General features: G+C 43.0%; 1 protein-coding gene across 9 annotated transcripts in view; it reads right to left on the bottom strand.

Moving 5' to 3' along the window:
- FRY (FRY microtubule binding protein) overlaps window positions 1–15726 on the bottom strand; it is a 262289-nt gene that overhangs the window by 135617 nt on the left and 110946 nt on the right. For 8 of the 9 annotated variants that reach the window (XM_007668511.4, XM_029048275.2, XM_007668507.4 and 5 more), the window contains one exon: window positions 2299–2498. In XM_007668511.4, coding sequence (XP_007666701.1) covers window positions 2299–2418 — 120 coding nt within the window. In that variant the 5' untranslated portion in view covers window positions 2419–2498. Of the gene's footprint in view, window positions 1–2298; window positions 2499–11849; window positions 12075–15726 lie in introns of those variants that run through there. The other variant, XM_029048274.2, reaches the window with a different exon arrangement.

Raw genomic sequence — 15726 nt, 5'->3', positions numbered from 1 at the left:
AGTAAGCGCTCAATAAATACGACTGAATGAATGTATGAACTCTGAAGGTTCATCTGGCAATAGTGATCTCATCTGATTAGTTGGATCAGAATTCTAGAGGATCAAAGCAGGACAATACAGATTCCTGAGAAACTCCTTAAAGATAAAAATTATAAATAGAATCAATCAAAAGTATTCAGCACCTGGGTGCACATGGGAAGTATAATAAAGTTAACAATAGTAATAACAATAATAATAATAATGATAGTATTTGTTAAGCGCTTAAGTGTCAAACACTTTTCTAAGCCCTGAAGTAAATTCAAGTTAATCAGGTTGAACATAGTCGTGTCCCATATGGGACTCACAGTCTAAGTAAGAGGCAGAATCCCCATTTTACAGATGAGGAAACTGGGCACAGAAAAGTTAAGTGACTTTCCCACAGTCACACAGCAGGCAAGTAGCAGAGTGGAGATGAGAATCCAAATCCCCTGACTCCCAGGCCTGGGCTCTACCCATTACGCCATGCTGCTCTTCAGTATGCACGCTCCCTGTCAAGAATCTTATAATCTAACTTGGCAAATAATTGGGAGTTTTCCCAAGAAAGCAGTGACGTGGAAGATAAAGAGAGTCAGTTCTACACTGCAGGGGTTGGGCTCCCAAGGAATCTCACGCTCACAAAAACTCCCAATATGACCCTCACACCTTGGCCAACACCACACATACCTGCAAAACCCTTCCTTCCCACGTCAGATCCTGCTGTATTCCTCAACAATAAGCTACCCAAACCACATAATGAAAGCCTGCAACAAAATGGAATAGACTGTTCTAGAACATTACTTCTGATTCCAACCTAAACGGCATGCCCAGAATATATTTTAAGACTGAATCCGTCTAATAATAATTGTGGTGATTGTTAAGCACTTGCTGTGTGCCAGGCCCTGTACAAGCAAATCGAGTTGGACGCAGTCCCTGTCCTACATGGGGCTCATGATCTTAATCCCCGTTTTACAGATGAGGTAACTGAAGCACAGAGAAGCGAAGCGACTTGCCCAAGGTCACACAGTACACAAGTGGCTAATGAAGCCTCATGAAGAACTAATACTAGTACTAATAGATTGGGGCTCATAATGTACTCCCCTGAAGGGGTTAGATGGCAACACTTGGTGAAAACTCAGGTTCATTAGGAGTCACAGGTCAACAGATTTCTAGAATAGTGTGATGAGCTTTGGAATTTGAAGACATCAACTATCCTCTAAGCAAGTCGGTACAAACTGACTGTTACTATGCACTTTCTCAAACTGCAGGAAAACCACTATTGGGATGAATGTGTATAGGACTACTATAAATGCCTGAGAGAGTTATTTTTCGGCAACTGCACGTCAAACCACACGTTGAAGAAATGCACAGATTGCATTTCTCCAGATAGATACATCATGAGCTTCATTTCTCCAAATTTTGAAGGGTGTTTCAGTTCAGCTTCTTGGGACTATCTGAAGCCCGGGTATTGTAAATTTGGGAACATCACCTCTCCATTCTAGCCTATGATTCATTTTCTCTCTTTTTTTAAGGATATTTAAATCTCAAAATATCAATCTATCGTGAAACATGAATAACAATTTCTTCCCCCTGTTACCTAAGAATTAGGCAGGCGTTAATTAGAGGTTTATAAAATTATTTCTGCTCCTTAGGGAAAAAGTCTAGACAAAGTCAAAATGTTTTGAAAATGCTCCCCGCAAGCTTCAGAGCATGTGGAGGCAAAATGCAAAATACACACACTCCAAGCCCATACTCTGATCCTTCCTACATCTCTTATTACCCATTACTCCAGAGAAGCAGCGTAGCTCAGTGGGAAAGAGCACAGGCTTGGGAGTCAGGGGACATGGGTTCCAATCCCAGCTCCGCCACTTGTCTGCTCTGTGACTTTGGGCAAGGTACTTAACTTCTCTGTGCCTCAGTTACCTCATCTGTAAAATGGGGATTAAACTGTGAGCCGCACGTGGGACAACCTGATTTCCTTGTATCTACTCCAGCGTTTAGAAGAGTGCTCGGCACATAGGAAGCGCTTAACAAATACCATAATTATTATTATTATCTATGCAGGAGGAGGGCTTCTCCTGCTTAATTTTACAAAATAACCAATTTGTATCCTAGCATCACTGCAAGGGCTCTTCACTTTTGTTTCATACTGATATGTGTTGAGTAACTAGAAAACTAAAAATCACAACAATCTAAGCTCTCCATGAAAAACTTGATTTATCCTAAAAAGAAACTGGTTTACTTAAAAAAAAAAATCGCACTGGTTTCACGCTTCTTACTCACCAGAGGTTCTGCCATGATGATGCGAATTTTGCGCTCGGCTTGGGTGGTAAAGTTGACAAATAAGCTCTTGAGGATATACTCTCCCGGCTTGCTGTCCGGATCTACTTTGATGGGCATCATGGCTGGTGGCCCTTTCTCCCTCTGAGTCCCGGAAACGGCTGGAACCGGCGGCTTGATGTAACCGTTCCCCACCGGAGAAGCTGAAAATACAAACGGGACAGTCTTACTGGTTGCGGAATCTCTACGCAAGTTCTCCTCTCCCCCGAGTTTTCCGAGTGGACATCTTCTCAGATGCACAAAGGAACAGGCTGAGGATGAGCCCGTTATTGGGTGGGGATCGTCTCTATCCGTTGCCAAAATGGACTTTCCAAGCGTTTAGTACAGAGCTCTGCACGCAGTAAGAGCTCAATAAATACGACTGAATGGATGAATGAATCCAAGTGGCGTACACGCCCATTTCACCCACTTATTAAACCTGGTGTTACCTGTAGCCGGTAAGCTCCTTGTGGGCAGAGATCTCGCCGACCAATTGTTCTTTCCCAAATGTTTACCGCGGTGTTCGGCTTAATAGACACCACTGATTGATTGAATAAGGAAAGGTTGTTTTGTAGTGGTCACCTTTTCCAACTCCCGGCCCACGTTCACAAATGATCATGTGGTGCTCTGGGTGGGTCCAACAGGCTTGTGCTGTTGGGAGAACGTGCCCTAATTCCAAAATCTTATGTTCTCCACGATTGAATTGAAATTACACCTTAGGGCGGAATTGGATGCCCTAAGGAGTGAAGTAAAATTGCCCGGTGCTTCTTTATTCTCAATCTCTTGTCTAGCTCCTAGTTTTCCAATAAATAGCATATGTCCCAAACTCTGTCCAAATCGAAGATCACAGATTAAAACACAACAACCACTATCTTAGGTTTTGGAACTGGGTTACTAACATTTTCCAATGGTATCAGACCGATACTGTGCCCATATTCTGAGTGTTTCAAAATGCCTCACTACTTAAAAGAATATCCTTGGTCATGGCCCCTCTGTGGAAAAAAAAGTTGTAATTGCATCATATGTACTTTTATTTTCCATAAAATATGCATGTGTTACATCAATAAGCCCCTTCAGCTTTTTTTCCTCTATAATGCCGGTGGAATCACGAGTTCTATACGATACGTTCTAAATCAGAGATCGCCTAGCTCGGGTTTCAAAAATTAGAGTCCCCAGCTAAGTTAAGAACTGTCTCAGCCTGCTGCCATGGCCCTCCCCAGATCCGCTCATTCCCCTGCCTCTGCTTGCTCTTTCCACGGGACTCCAGAATACCAAGCATCAGAATCACAGAGGAGCTGCTCGATGAATACGACCAATTGACTGCCACATTTTCCTTGCTAAGTGAGCGGGGCATTAGGGAAGGAGGAGAGACTCATTCCCTGCCCTCAGGGAGTTTAGGGCATAAAAGTACATATGATGCAATTTCAACTTTTGTTTTCCACAGAGGGGCCATGACCGAGGATATTCTTTTAAGTAGTGAGGCATTTTGAGCCGCTCAGAATATGGGCACAGTATCGGTCTGATAACACTGGAACTTACCATTCTGTAGAGGTCAATCTACAGAAAGCATTACAAAACTTGGAGAGGGGAAGGGAGGCGTAGAGCTGAGGGTTCGCACTGTACCTGGCGGTGGAGAAACTTACTAATGTCCACTCTCCAGGTCCACCAGCAGGGTAGAACCCTAAGTATTTATCTCATTTACTTATCACACTGGTATGGTCTTACTTTGGGCATCACACTCTACTAAGTGCTGGGGAAAGGTCATAGGCTATTGCTTCAGTTCTGCCACTCTCCAGCAATGTGAACTTGGCAAGTCTCCCTATTTCCTCTCCCTTCTTCCTTGCTTTGGTTCTTAGGTCTTAATAATAATAATAATGTTGGTATTTGTTAGGCGCTTCCTATGTGCTTAGGAAGCACTGTTCTAAGCACTGGGGTAGTTACAGGGTAATCAGGTTGTCCCACGTGGGGCTCACAGTCTTAATCCCCATTTTACAGATGAGGGAACTGAGGCCCAGAGAAGTTAAGTGACTTGTCCACAGTCACACAGCTGACAAGTGTAAGCCCGTCAAAGGGCAGGGACTGTCTCTATCTGTTACCGATTTGTGCATTCCAAGCGCTTAGTACACTGCTCTGCACATAGTAAGTGCTCAATAAATACTACTGAATGAAGTGGCAGAGCCAGCATTCGAACCCAGGACCTCTGACTCCCCAGCCCGGGCTCTTTCCACTGAGCCATGCTGCTGCATTTTGAGTCTCACATCACCTCCAGAGCACTTACGTACACATCCTAATACCCTGCCACTTCCCATATCTGTAGATTAGACCGCAAGCTACGGGCAGGGACCATTTCTACAATCTCTGTTGTACTCTCCCAAGGTCATAATACAGTGCTCTGCACATAGAAAGTGCTCAGTAAATGCCATTGATTGATAAGTCATTTAGCTCTTACGGACCTCGGTTTCCTCATCCGTAAAATGGGGATACGACAGTTGCTCTCCCTCCCTCAGACTGTGAGCCCTTAGGAGGGAATTCAGGTCTATCCATTTTTTTATGGTACTTGTTAAGCACTTACAATGTGTTAGCCATTTTCTAAGCGCTAGTGTAGATACAAGTTTATCGGGCTGGACATAGTCCCTATCCCACGTGGGGCTCACAAACCATTCATCCAAATCCTTTTTGGAGCTGATGATATTTTTGGTCTGCACAGTTCGGTCCCAGGTAATACATTCTGTTTTTGGCCACCAGCTTTGAAAAGAACAAAGCTTTTGATTGCTTTGAACCTTTCAACCTCAAGCTTCTCTGGAAATCCCCCCGTGCTCATGAGGTGGGATTTAGTGAACCACATTTCTAACTGAGCCCTGTCCGTTCCTTTCATGTCCCCTCGCAGCCTTCATCATTCCACTTTTTCTCTGTAAAATGTCACACCAAAAAGAATCCCTGTGACCATAACGAACGTGAGGAACCCTGTGTTCAGAGCTCACACAGCCTATTAGACATCTGAGAATTCACACTGAACAGACACAACGTTTGAACTGGACGTGGAGAAAACTTTCTCCCGGAGTCGACACCTTTCTCTTCACCAAGAAGTCCCGAAAATGGGTTCCGTGTCAGAAATTCTCTTCAAACACAACCTTATTTGCCATCAGAGAACCTGTGTTCATAAGTGAGGAAAACACATGATATTCATTTCTTTGAGGAATAAATTCAAAGCAAGAGATCTCCTTAGAGACTGGCACAAGGCAGAGAACAAGTGTGGTTAATTATCGAGAGGAAATAGGTCAACAGTCCATCTGATTTCGAGGATCAAATGAGTAAATGCAATGTTTTCTCATTTGTTCCCTCTAGACTGAAAGCTGCTTGAGGGCAGGGAACATACCAACTCACTCTACTTTATTCTTCCAAGTGCTTTATACTGCTGTGCTTTGCTCGGAAAACACTATTGAGGACAGAGCTGTATCTCATACGAGTATCTTGCATCTAGTGCAGCACTCAGCATTTAGTAAGCACTCATTTAATACCCTAATTATAATTATGAGGGTATTAGGTCCCAGTTGGCCTGCAGTTTGATTCTCTCAAGTCAACCCTCCCTACCTGCTCGTAGTATCGGATAACTGTTGGAATTCAAATTTGCTTCTGACTTCCAACTCAGTAATGATAGTATCAACTGAAATAGAAGAGTTCAATCTACTTGTTTAGCAAAAATGATGGCGCCCTGCTTGCTAAAATTTGCTAAACATGCCTTCATTTTGAAGTATACAAAACTGGGCATTATATCTACCTCTTCCTCTCTGTATGAGGAGCCAGAAAACTTCCTTAAGCCATTTTACTCTTTCCCCCCCTCTAGACCATAAGATCGCTGTGGAAGGGAACATGTCTACCAACTCTGTTGTATAGTGCTCTGCACACAGTAAGCGCTCAATAAATATTGTTACTATGATGATGATGATGGTGACTCAATGCCAATTTCGCTTTCCCCTCCTGTTCCGTGACTGTGAACTTCCTGTGGGTCAGGGACAATGTCTGATTTCTCTTCCCCAGTGCTTTTTAACCACAATAGGTGCTCAATAAGTACTACTGAATGAACATTTTGTCCCATCCTGAAATGAAAGGAAATCAGATCGTACACCGTCCCCTATAAGATCGCTTCACTTTCATTTCCTAGGTTCCTCTGAACAACCTTAGCCTTTCTTCTACCTACTAACTGAAGACAATAGACATTCTAAATCCATTCAAATCCTTCTAGCAGGAAAGCTCGTTGTGGGCAGGGAATGTGTCTTTTATATTGTTATACCGTACTCTCCCAAGCGTTTAGTACGATGCTTTGCACACAGTAAGTGCTCAATAAATACAACTGACTGATTTCCAGGTCTGAGGTGACCATGGGACAGTGGACACCCTTGATTTGGGGGAAAGGGGCAGTGTCCAGGTTTCTGCTTTAAAATAAACACACTTTTAAAAATTGTCTATAAAAAGCTCATTCAAGGAATGGCATCAAGCAGCAGGGAGAGGACCTGTTTGCTCATCCCTGCTGCTTTTGAGAAGCCAAGGGAGAGGGAAGAGAATGAAGGGAAAAATAAGTGAAAAAGTGACTGAAGTGCCTACTGAAGAGCCCTCTTTTGACTTCTTATTCAGCCCACCAAAAAAACACAAGTGTGGAGAAATCAGAATCCAACTCTGCCACCTGTCAGCTATGTGACTTAACTTATCTGTGTCTCACTTACCTCATCTGTAAAAAAGAGATTAAGACTGTAAGCCTCACGTGGGACAACCTGATTACCCTGTATCTACCCCAGCGCTTAGAAAAGTGCTCTGCACATAGTAAGCGCTTAACAAATACCAACATTATTATTATTATTATTCAAAACTATATGCAAACTGCATGGACAGTTCTGTTGTTACTCCTTAGTTTTTTTTTAAATTGAAACAATACTAGTACCAGGTAAATTGTATTCCTGGAAAAAAAATTGGAACACTGGTTATAGTCCCCTCTGATTGACTTCCCACTGATCAGTTCCTTTATCCACTGTTAGGCAGGCTCCCTTTAATGCTGGCCAAAATGGCGATCATTCATTTGTCCCAGCTCTGAAGACTGAACTTGTCAATTCAATTTAATTGCAGCCCAGCAATTTTCCCCATACATTCATTCTTTCCCATATACCTTATTTTGATTTCTAGCATTACAGGAACTTTTCTTAAAGCAGAACAGCCCCAGAGATCTCAAGTTAGCAGTTCCTGGGAGAATGCCACACTGTCTATACAATCAAAACAAATGATTCACTACTGTATTCACGTGGGTGCTTAAGAAACCACATTTAAAAAAGGGACAACCAATTCACTTCAGATGCTCCTGGGTAGCGGAGAGAATGTCACGGATTCTAATCCTGGCTCCGCCAACTGTCTGCTATGTGACCTTGGGCAAATCACTTCCCTTCTTTGGGTCTCCATTCCCTCATCTGTAAAATGGGGATTGAGACTGTGAGCGCCAAGAGGGACAGGAACTGTGCCCACCCCAATTTAACTGTATCCACCCCAGCACTCAGTGCAGTGTTGGCACATAGTAAGTGCTTAATACCAAAATTATTATTATTACTATTATTATTACAATTCCCAGACCTTTTAATCCAACATCAATCAAGAGTATTTATTAAGCAGCTACTGCATGAGGAGAACTCTACTTAGCGTTGGGAGAAGTCTTAGTAGACCTGATCCCTGCCCTCAAAGATTCCAATCCTACAGCTAGCATTCATGATCGGAGAGCCTGAATTCCCCCTTTCCTGGAAAGATGTCCTTAAGGTCCTTTGGAACCAGTTGCTACACAACACTATCAACTCAAACTCCGCCTTCTCGGACTCTCCACGTGGCTGGAGGCAGCGAAACAGCAGAACCCATTCAATCTCTGCATCAGATACAGATGCTGTGCTGGAAGAAATCAAGCCTTGGCTACCCTATAATCACGGCTCCTCCATGAAGATTTGACATAATCAAAAGGCCTGCACTCTGCCAGCAGTCAGATAAGTTTGGATGATCAGAATAAACTCTTCAACATTTTAAGGTAACTGACTGAAGTGGATTTTGTGGTTCCATATTGGAACAATTTCCGCTGAACTGCAAGCTCGTCGTGGGCAGGGAATGTGCCTGTTATACTGTACTCTCCCAAGTGCTTAGTACAGTGCTCTGCACAAAGTGAGCGATAACTACGACCGATCAAATCCCAACCTGTGGAAGAGACGGAAAGAGCAACATGACTGCCTCATCTTCGATTCCACTGAAGACTGTCCAAGAGGAAATCAACTTATCTGCATCTTTGGACACTGAGGTTGGATAGGGGAAATGAATTATTATACGAGATTCATTAAGTAATGGAACAGGCAGAGTGTCTGGGGTTAATTCCCCCATGAAAACGCTTATGAATAAAAGAGCAATGTATATGCCTGGGATGTTTGAGGTGTACTTCTGGCCGATTAGACTGTAAGCCCGTCAGTGGGCAGGGACTGTCTCTATCTGTTGCCGATTTGTACATTCCAAGTGCTTAGTACAGTGCTCTGCACATAGTAAGCGCTCAATAAATACTATTGAATGAATGAATGAATGAGCTCCAGCACTATCAATCTTGTGATTTCGGGATCTACAAATGAATGTGGCACTGGACTAGATTATAGGGGAATAGAAGACTGTCAGAGAAATCTGTGGTGTACGTATATAGGTATATATCAATCAACCTCCTGAGCGCTTACTAAGTGCAGGGAACTGTACTAACCACTTGGAAAAGTACGACATAATACATATTCCCTGCCCACACGAGCTCACAGTCTATATAAACCAAAGACCACTTTGGGGTGAGAGGACCTTTCTTCCACCACCATATGGCCTCTCTCCTATCCAACGAGCAAACACGTTATAGAGGATTCTTCATCCTGGCCAAGTAGGGTGGGTTTCTAAAGGGGTTCAGGATATGCCTTTAACATACACTAGACCCAAAGCTTTGCCTTCTGGTCTGTGGAGTAGGATTAATTCCCGTTTAGGGTTACCTTCTTTGTCGGTAGCCCTTCTCCTTCAAAATAGGCCACAAGATGCTGGTGATTCAGTGGCCTAAGAAAAAGGGCTCAGAAGTCGAGGGTTGCAAAATGTTCTAGGAGCCGAAGACTGCCTGTTTCTAAGGTCGTCATTCAATTTCAAATTAACTGCACATCTGGATAAATAGGTATCACAAAATTTCAACAGGAATTATCTCCAAAGGCCTAATGAAAACTAACCTTCCATCCAGACCCAGTGACTAATATGAACATTACTCCGACCATTTTGGACCGGTGGTTTTTAACCATCAGCAAGAACATTCATGAATACTAGCCTACGATCAGAGGTATCCTGGGCACTTATAAAACAAGTTAATCACAGCTCCTGTCCTCTGTTTACTTATAGTACAAGGCAGAAAAACACTTGCCAAAAAGGGAGCAAACTTTCAATACACAGATTAAGCAAGTGAAGTATTTAAAGCAAGGGCAAGGGAAGAGGTAAGAGATTTCAGTGGAGTTGAAAAAAAAAAAGAGGAATTTGTGGGAATGACATCTTTGGGCAGGGTTAGGGCCCAAGCTGCTGAGAAACCTTGAAACCAAAAAAGTGAAACTTTCAGGGTACTTCAGACAACATTTGTCGGAACATTTCCATCCACTAATGGCAAGGCATTTTTTCTTCCACGGGAGAGTCCGTACACAAACAAAATCAGTTTCTGCAGGAATGATACAAATTTATTCTGTGAAAACCACTCCACGACCAACAACTATGAAGGGAAATCAACAGATTCACTGCTGAACACTGAAGACCACCAACTTGATCGATTCGCTCCACTTCCTAGCGTTTCAATAACTGATCGTTAACAAAGAATCCAGCTCCCCAAATCTGAAATGAGCAGGGATCGTCTTCCCTCGTAGACTGATAGGAAAAGCCAATGCATTATTAAGAGTGCTGTAAAGTGAACTGCTCCTCTCCCCAAATGGAAAGGTGAAATAATCTGGTATTCCAGCCCCCACGATTAACCTTATGACCTGGAAGCTTCCTCTGGTTATTTTTCTGAGCAATTCTACAATGCCGAGAATGTTATGCTAGAACTTGAGTCTCTGTGCTGTGGCTTTGATGTTGGAAGAGGAAGCAGTAGAATTCTAGCTGGACCCTTTTTTTCTGAGCGGACTGCATGCAGAGGGCTGCTTTATTTAAAAACAAAATGGGAGAGAACTTGCACTTGAAGACATTCTGGGGAAAGCGAAACGGAAAACCACATTAGAAATTACCCGCAAAGATATCTACACTTCTGGACTGGTTTTTATGCCAACATCAGAGATTTCCAGGATTCTACTGCCTCCTGCCCCACTGCCAGAGATAGTGATATTGATAAAAAGCTAATAATAATAATTGTGATATTTAAGTGCTTACTATGTGCCAGGCACTGTATTAAGCGCTGGGGTAGATAGAAGGTAATTGGGTTGGACACAGTCCCTGTCCCACATAGGGTTCACAATCTCATCTTACAGATGAGGTAGCTGAGGCACAGAGAAGTTAAGTGACTTGCCCAAGGTCACACAGCAGACAAACGGCGGAGCCGGGATTAGAATCCACGTCCTTCTGACTCCCAGGCCCCTGCTCTATCCTCTCAAGCACTTAATAAAGTGTTCTGCATACGGGAAGCACTCAAATAAATACCACTGATTGCATAAGTTTGTCTGTAATTTTTATGTTAGCTTCTTTATCTTCTCAAGTCAATGAAAAAGACCAGTTATTTGGAAATGAGGTTGTTTCTGAAAGTCTCCTACTATTATTAGTAACAATAATAACAATAATATCTGTTAATTGCTTACTCTCTCCCAGGCACTGTACTTAGCACCAGGGTAGACACAAGATAAATGGGTCAGACACAGTCCCTGCCCAACATGGGGTTCACAATCTAATGTTGTTGTGACACGGTAAGAGCATGGGCTTGGGAGTCAGAGGACGTGGGTTCTAATCCCGCCTCCGCCACCTGTCTGCTGTGTGACCTTGGGCAAGTCACGTAACGTCTCTGGGCCTCAGTTCCCTCATTTATAAAATGAGGATTATAAATGTGCGCCTCATGTGGGACAACCTGATGACCCTGTATCTACCCCAGCGGTTAGAACAGTGCTCGGCACACAGTAAGCACTGAACAAACACCACAATTATTATTTAATTCTGACCCGTTCCTCCTGGGCCCCATTCCGCTCTGATCATTCCCTCAGAAACACACTAACCCACAGATATAATAGTAATAATAATAATGCCAGCATTAGTTAAGCGTTTACTATGTGCCAAGCACTGTTCTAAGATGTGATTTCCACACTGCAGAGAATCCAGCTACCCCGCAAATATCTCCAGTGCATTTTCATCCAATTCAACCACTCCCCCACCCGTCCTATCCCCTGGCTCGCTTATGAGCATTCTACATCGAGACCCTATTTGTTCCCGCAGACGACAGACACCAACACACCTCTCCCATGCCGTATACCTACCAAGGCCCTTGATAAAGCTGATCACACAGGATCTTCTCCAACAGGCTGTGGTAATCTCCATGAGCCTGAAAAATGCCTCAACTAAAGAAGTCCTGAACCTTTCAAAAATGACCGTTCGCCAGAGCCGACAGTTCGGTGACGGATTTCATGATTCCGTGGCTCCCTCGGACCGAGAATGTTTCACTGTACATCGGGATCTGGGGGCTGTTAGGAGGGTAATTTTAGGCGAGTACCGAAGACCTCCGAGAGAATACAAACTGAAATCTCCTTCCTGTACAGAACAGGCTCCCTACCCAGGAGGCAATTTTTAGCTGCCTGTTGGCCGGTGACCTACAACTTTCAGAGTGGCTGTGTATGTCTATATTTATCTCAAGTACATACTATACTGACAGATTTGTCAAACTACTCAAAGCACTCCAAGAACATGAGGCCGCCCCAAATAGTCCACCATAACAATCCCCACATACCGAACACACACTCCGTCCCACAGCTCAGCCTGGCTGGGGTTTTTTGGTTTGTTTTCCCGCGCCCATTACTGAAGTAATTTAAAGAAGAGCGATAACACAGGATGGGGCTAAACTTTTGTTGTGCAAGTAGGGACTGTTGGCCACAAATACAAACAGCTAAAATTCCTTCAGAGAAAACCGACGACGGAGTATCCTTTTTCCCCAGCCAAGAGTCAGTGAGAAACCACACACCAAACATCTGCTGAAATAACTCCTAAGGAAATGCGTTTGGTTTGAAATCTATAATTACATTATTAAAAGCCCACAGAGTAAACCCATTTGTTAAGAATTTAATTTACAAGGCCAGGAGTGAGCACCAAACATTGGCCAAAATCACATTTTCCTGTCCTTTGAAAGAAAACAAGCTTGGCTAGCGGTTAAGGCAATGGGAAGGAAAACTCAAAGCTATCAGGACTTAAAAACAGGAGGAAAGGGGAACTAATTAATCCTTTCTTGGGCATTATTTCTGACATGAGGAATTACGTGGGTCGATGAAAGCCTGTTGCTTCACAAACAAGACCATGAAGGCAACTGCAATGTGTGGAACTTTCTAACCTTTGTTTCCTCCCAGTCACGGAGGAGTTTCTTAAGCGATGTAGACATGCTATTTCAAAGCGGTGTGGTGAGCGCTGTTGATTGAACAACCAAGCCTTACTTCACCTAAAGAAGAGTCAGCCCAAATAGGAAAAAGAACGCTTTAAGTTATGCATGAAAGCCAATGATGCTGGCATTAGGCACCTGTCAGAAGGTCACTGGGTACTGAATTGGGGGGTTCGATAATCACTATCCAAACGGACAATAGGCAGATAATGGCATTTGCTTTACAAGTTGGCTTAAAAAAAAGAGAGTGGTCAATTGGGTCATTAAAATCCAACAAGCCATCGTAAGTTTACTCGGAAATAGAGTGGAATTCTCTAATAGGCATCATCCTGAGTCACGTAGGGTGAAAAAGCAAATTTCAGGGTTCAACTCTGATCCCCCAAGTTGCACCTGCTATTGTTAGATCGACTTCATCTATTTCTTTCCAGTCATTTGATGGTAAAAGACTGTGGTTGACAACAGGCGCCAAGAAACACTTCTACTCATTTCAAGCCCCTGATTTTGGTGCAGATATTGACTCCACAAATATTGGAGCACTAAACTACTTGATGCTGATTTTCAATCAACAGTTCTACTCACCATCCATAGTAGGTATTAATTCCCCAATGGTGCACAGGGCTGTACTAAATCAATCGATCACATTTATTACATGCTTACTATGTGCAGAGCACTGTAATAAGCACTTGTGTGAGTGCAATACAACAGAATTAACAGCCACGTCCCCTTGCTCGAAAGGGTACTCTAGAGTTAGGAATCATAAGTTCTACCCACCAGGAGCTTACAATCTCTCTCTTGAACTGAACATCTTGTCTTACTAAAGACTGGGATAATAATAATAATAATGATGTTATTTGTTAAGCACCTACTATGTGCAAAACACTGTTCTAAGTGCTGGGGTTGGGGGGAGGGGATACAAAGTAATCAGGTTATCCCACGTGGGGCTCACAGTCTTAATCTCCATTTTACAGATGAGGTAACTGAGGCACAGAGAAGTGAAGTGACTTGCCCAAAGTAACACAGCTGACAAGTGACGGAGCCAGGATTAGAACCCATGACCTCTGACTCCCAAGCCCGTGCTCGTTCCACTGAGCCACGCTGGGATGTCTTAGCCAGATACGTCACTGCCTTTAGCCTAACATATGAGGCCTTATACTTTATTTTTTTCTCGGAATCAGGCGGGGGAAGGACGGATGGCAGAAAAAGAAAAGGCTGGAAGGCCTCACCTTCGGGGTTTAGGAAAATGAAAGATTTGTTTTGTTCCTAGACATGCAAACTCTGATGGTTAAAGACTTACTGGAGTCCCGGGCAGTTCCTAGTACACCATGTAGTTTTGGAATGTACAAAAAGAAGGCTGTGTGTGGCAGGGAACTCTGTCAATCCCATCCCATCCTTCCACCTTCCCTCCAATAATACCAGGGAAACACACCTAGTGTTTAGTTGAACTGAAAAAAATCAAACCCTCAGAGCATTTACAGAGCACCGAAGCAAACATTATTATTAGTACACATGCTCCCTTCCCCCCTGGAGCTTATAGTAGAAATCAGAAAGCCTAATTCTGACCCAAAACAAATCTTCTGTTTAGTTCCTTTCCCAATCTGAATGTGCTCGGTGTTTATCTCATCATCAGTGGGTTTTGTTTTTCATCATCAATGGTATTTACAGAGTGTTTGCTCTGTGTAGATTACTGTACTAAAAGCTTGGGAGGGTTGGTAGACCCGTTGGTAGACACGTTCCCTGCCCACAATGAGTTCCCAGTTTAGAGGGGGAGACCAACATGAATATAAAAAATTTATAACGTACAATACAATTTAAAGATACATACATAAATTTTTAAAGTATGTACATATCTGTGAGCAATAACAATTCCTCTGATATAAAACAAGGTATATTGCTTTATGATGTAAATTCATGAGGGACGGGTAAGGTTCAAAGCAGCATCCAACTGTAGATTCCCAAACGGACTGCATTAATCATTCATTCATTCAATCTTATTTATTGAGTGCTTACTGTGTGCGGAGCACTGTACTAAGCACTTGGGAGAGTACAATATAACAATAAACAGGCAGGGACAGGAACTTACAGTCTACAAAATCGTAGCTAGGCTGAACTTTGGGAGTTCCCCTAAGGAGAACTATTACAAAACCACCCAAACGGGTGGCTAAGCCATCCTATCGTGAAAGGACTGCCCGGAATCAGATACCAGAGCCTCCCTCAATACCTGCCCTAGTCAATCAGTCCTTCACATAATAGCCAGAGTGTTTATTACTTGAAATTATGCAAATGTAATCCTGCTCTTTGAAAACTACTTTGGCCTTTCCTTTGGTACACGTCTAGCATAGAAGAACTGTTCTTCTTACAAATGGCAATGTGGAAAAGCAATTTAAACATATCCAAGCATCTTAAAAAATCACAGGTTGTGAAAAGACAAGCCTGAGATGACTTGCATCTCATTTACGCACTGACCTTGCAGCCTAACATCTCTCATGGAGATTTTATCTTCTCAGGGAAGGGCTGAGGTGATGTGCCTGCTCTTTAACGGCAGCACTGGCGTGACTTTAAACAAAATATTTCAATTAGGGGAAATATGTGGGTTAAGAGATTTGTCAGCTTTCAGCGTATGTCTAGAAATTCAAACATGCCCAAGGTCATATTTTACGTACCCCAAAAAGTCTTCTTTTTCACACCAAGGTCAGCAGCTTTCTGAGACCAGTCATTACTGCTAATGGGATTCAACCCTTCCTTTTTCCTTTTTTTTTTAAACTACATAGAAT

This window comes from Ornithorhynchus anatinus, chromosome 20 (assembly GCF_004115215.2).
Source record: "Ornithorhynchus anatinus isolate Pmale09 chromosome 20, mOrnAna1.pri.v4, whole genome shotgun sequence".
Taxonomy (NCBI): Eukaryota; Metazoa; Chordata; class Mammalia; order Monotremata; family Ornithorhynchidae; genus Ornithorhynchus; species Ornithorhynchus anatinus.
This window is presented reverse-complemented; position numbering and strand designations above follow the sequence as displayed.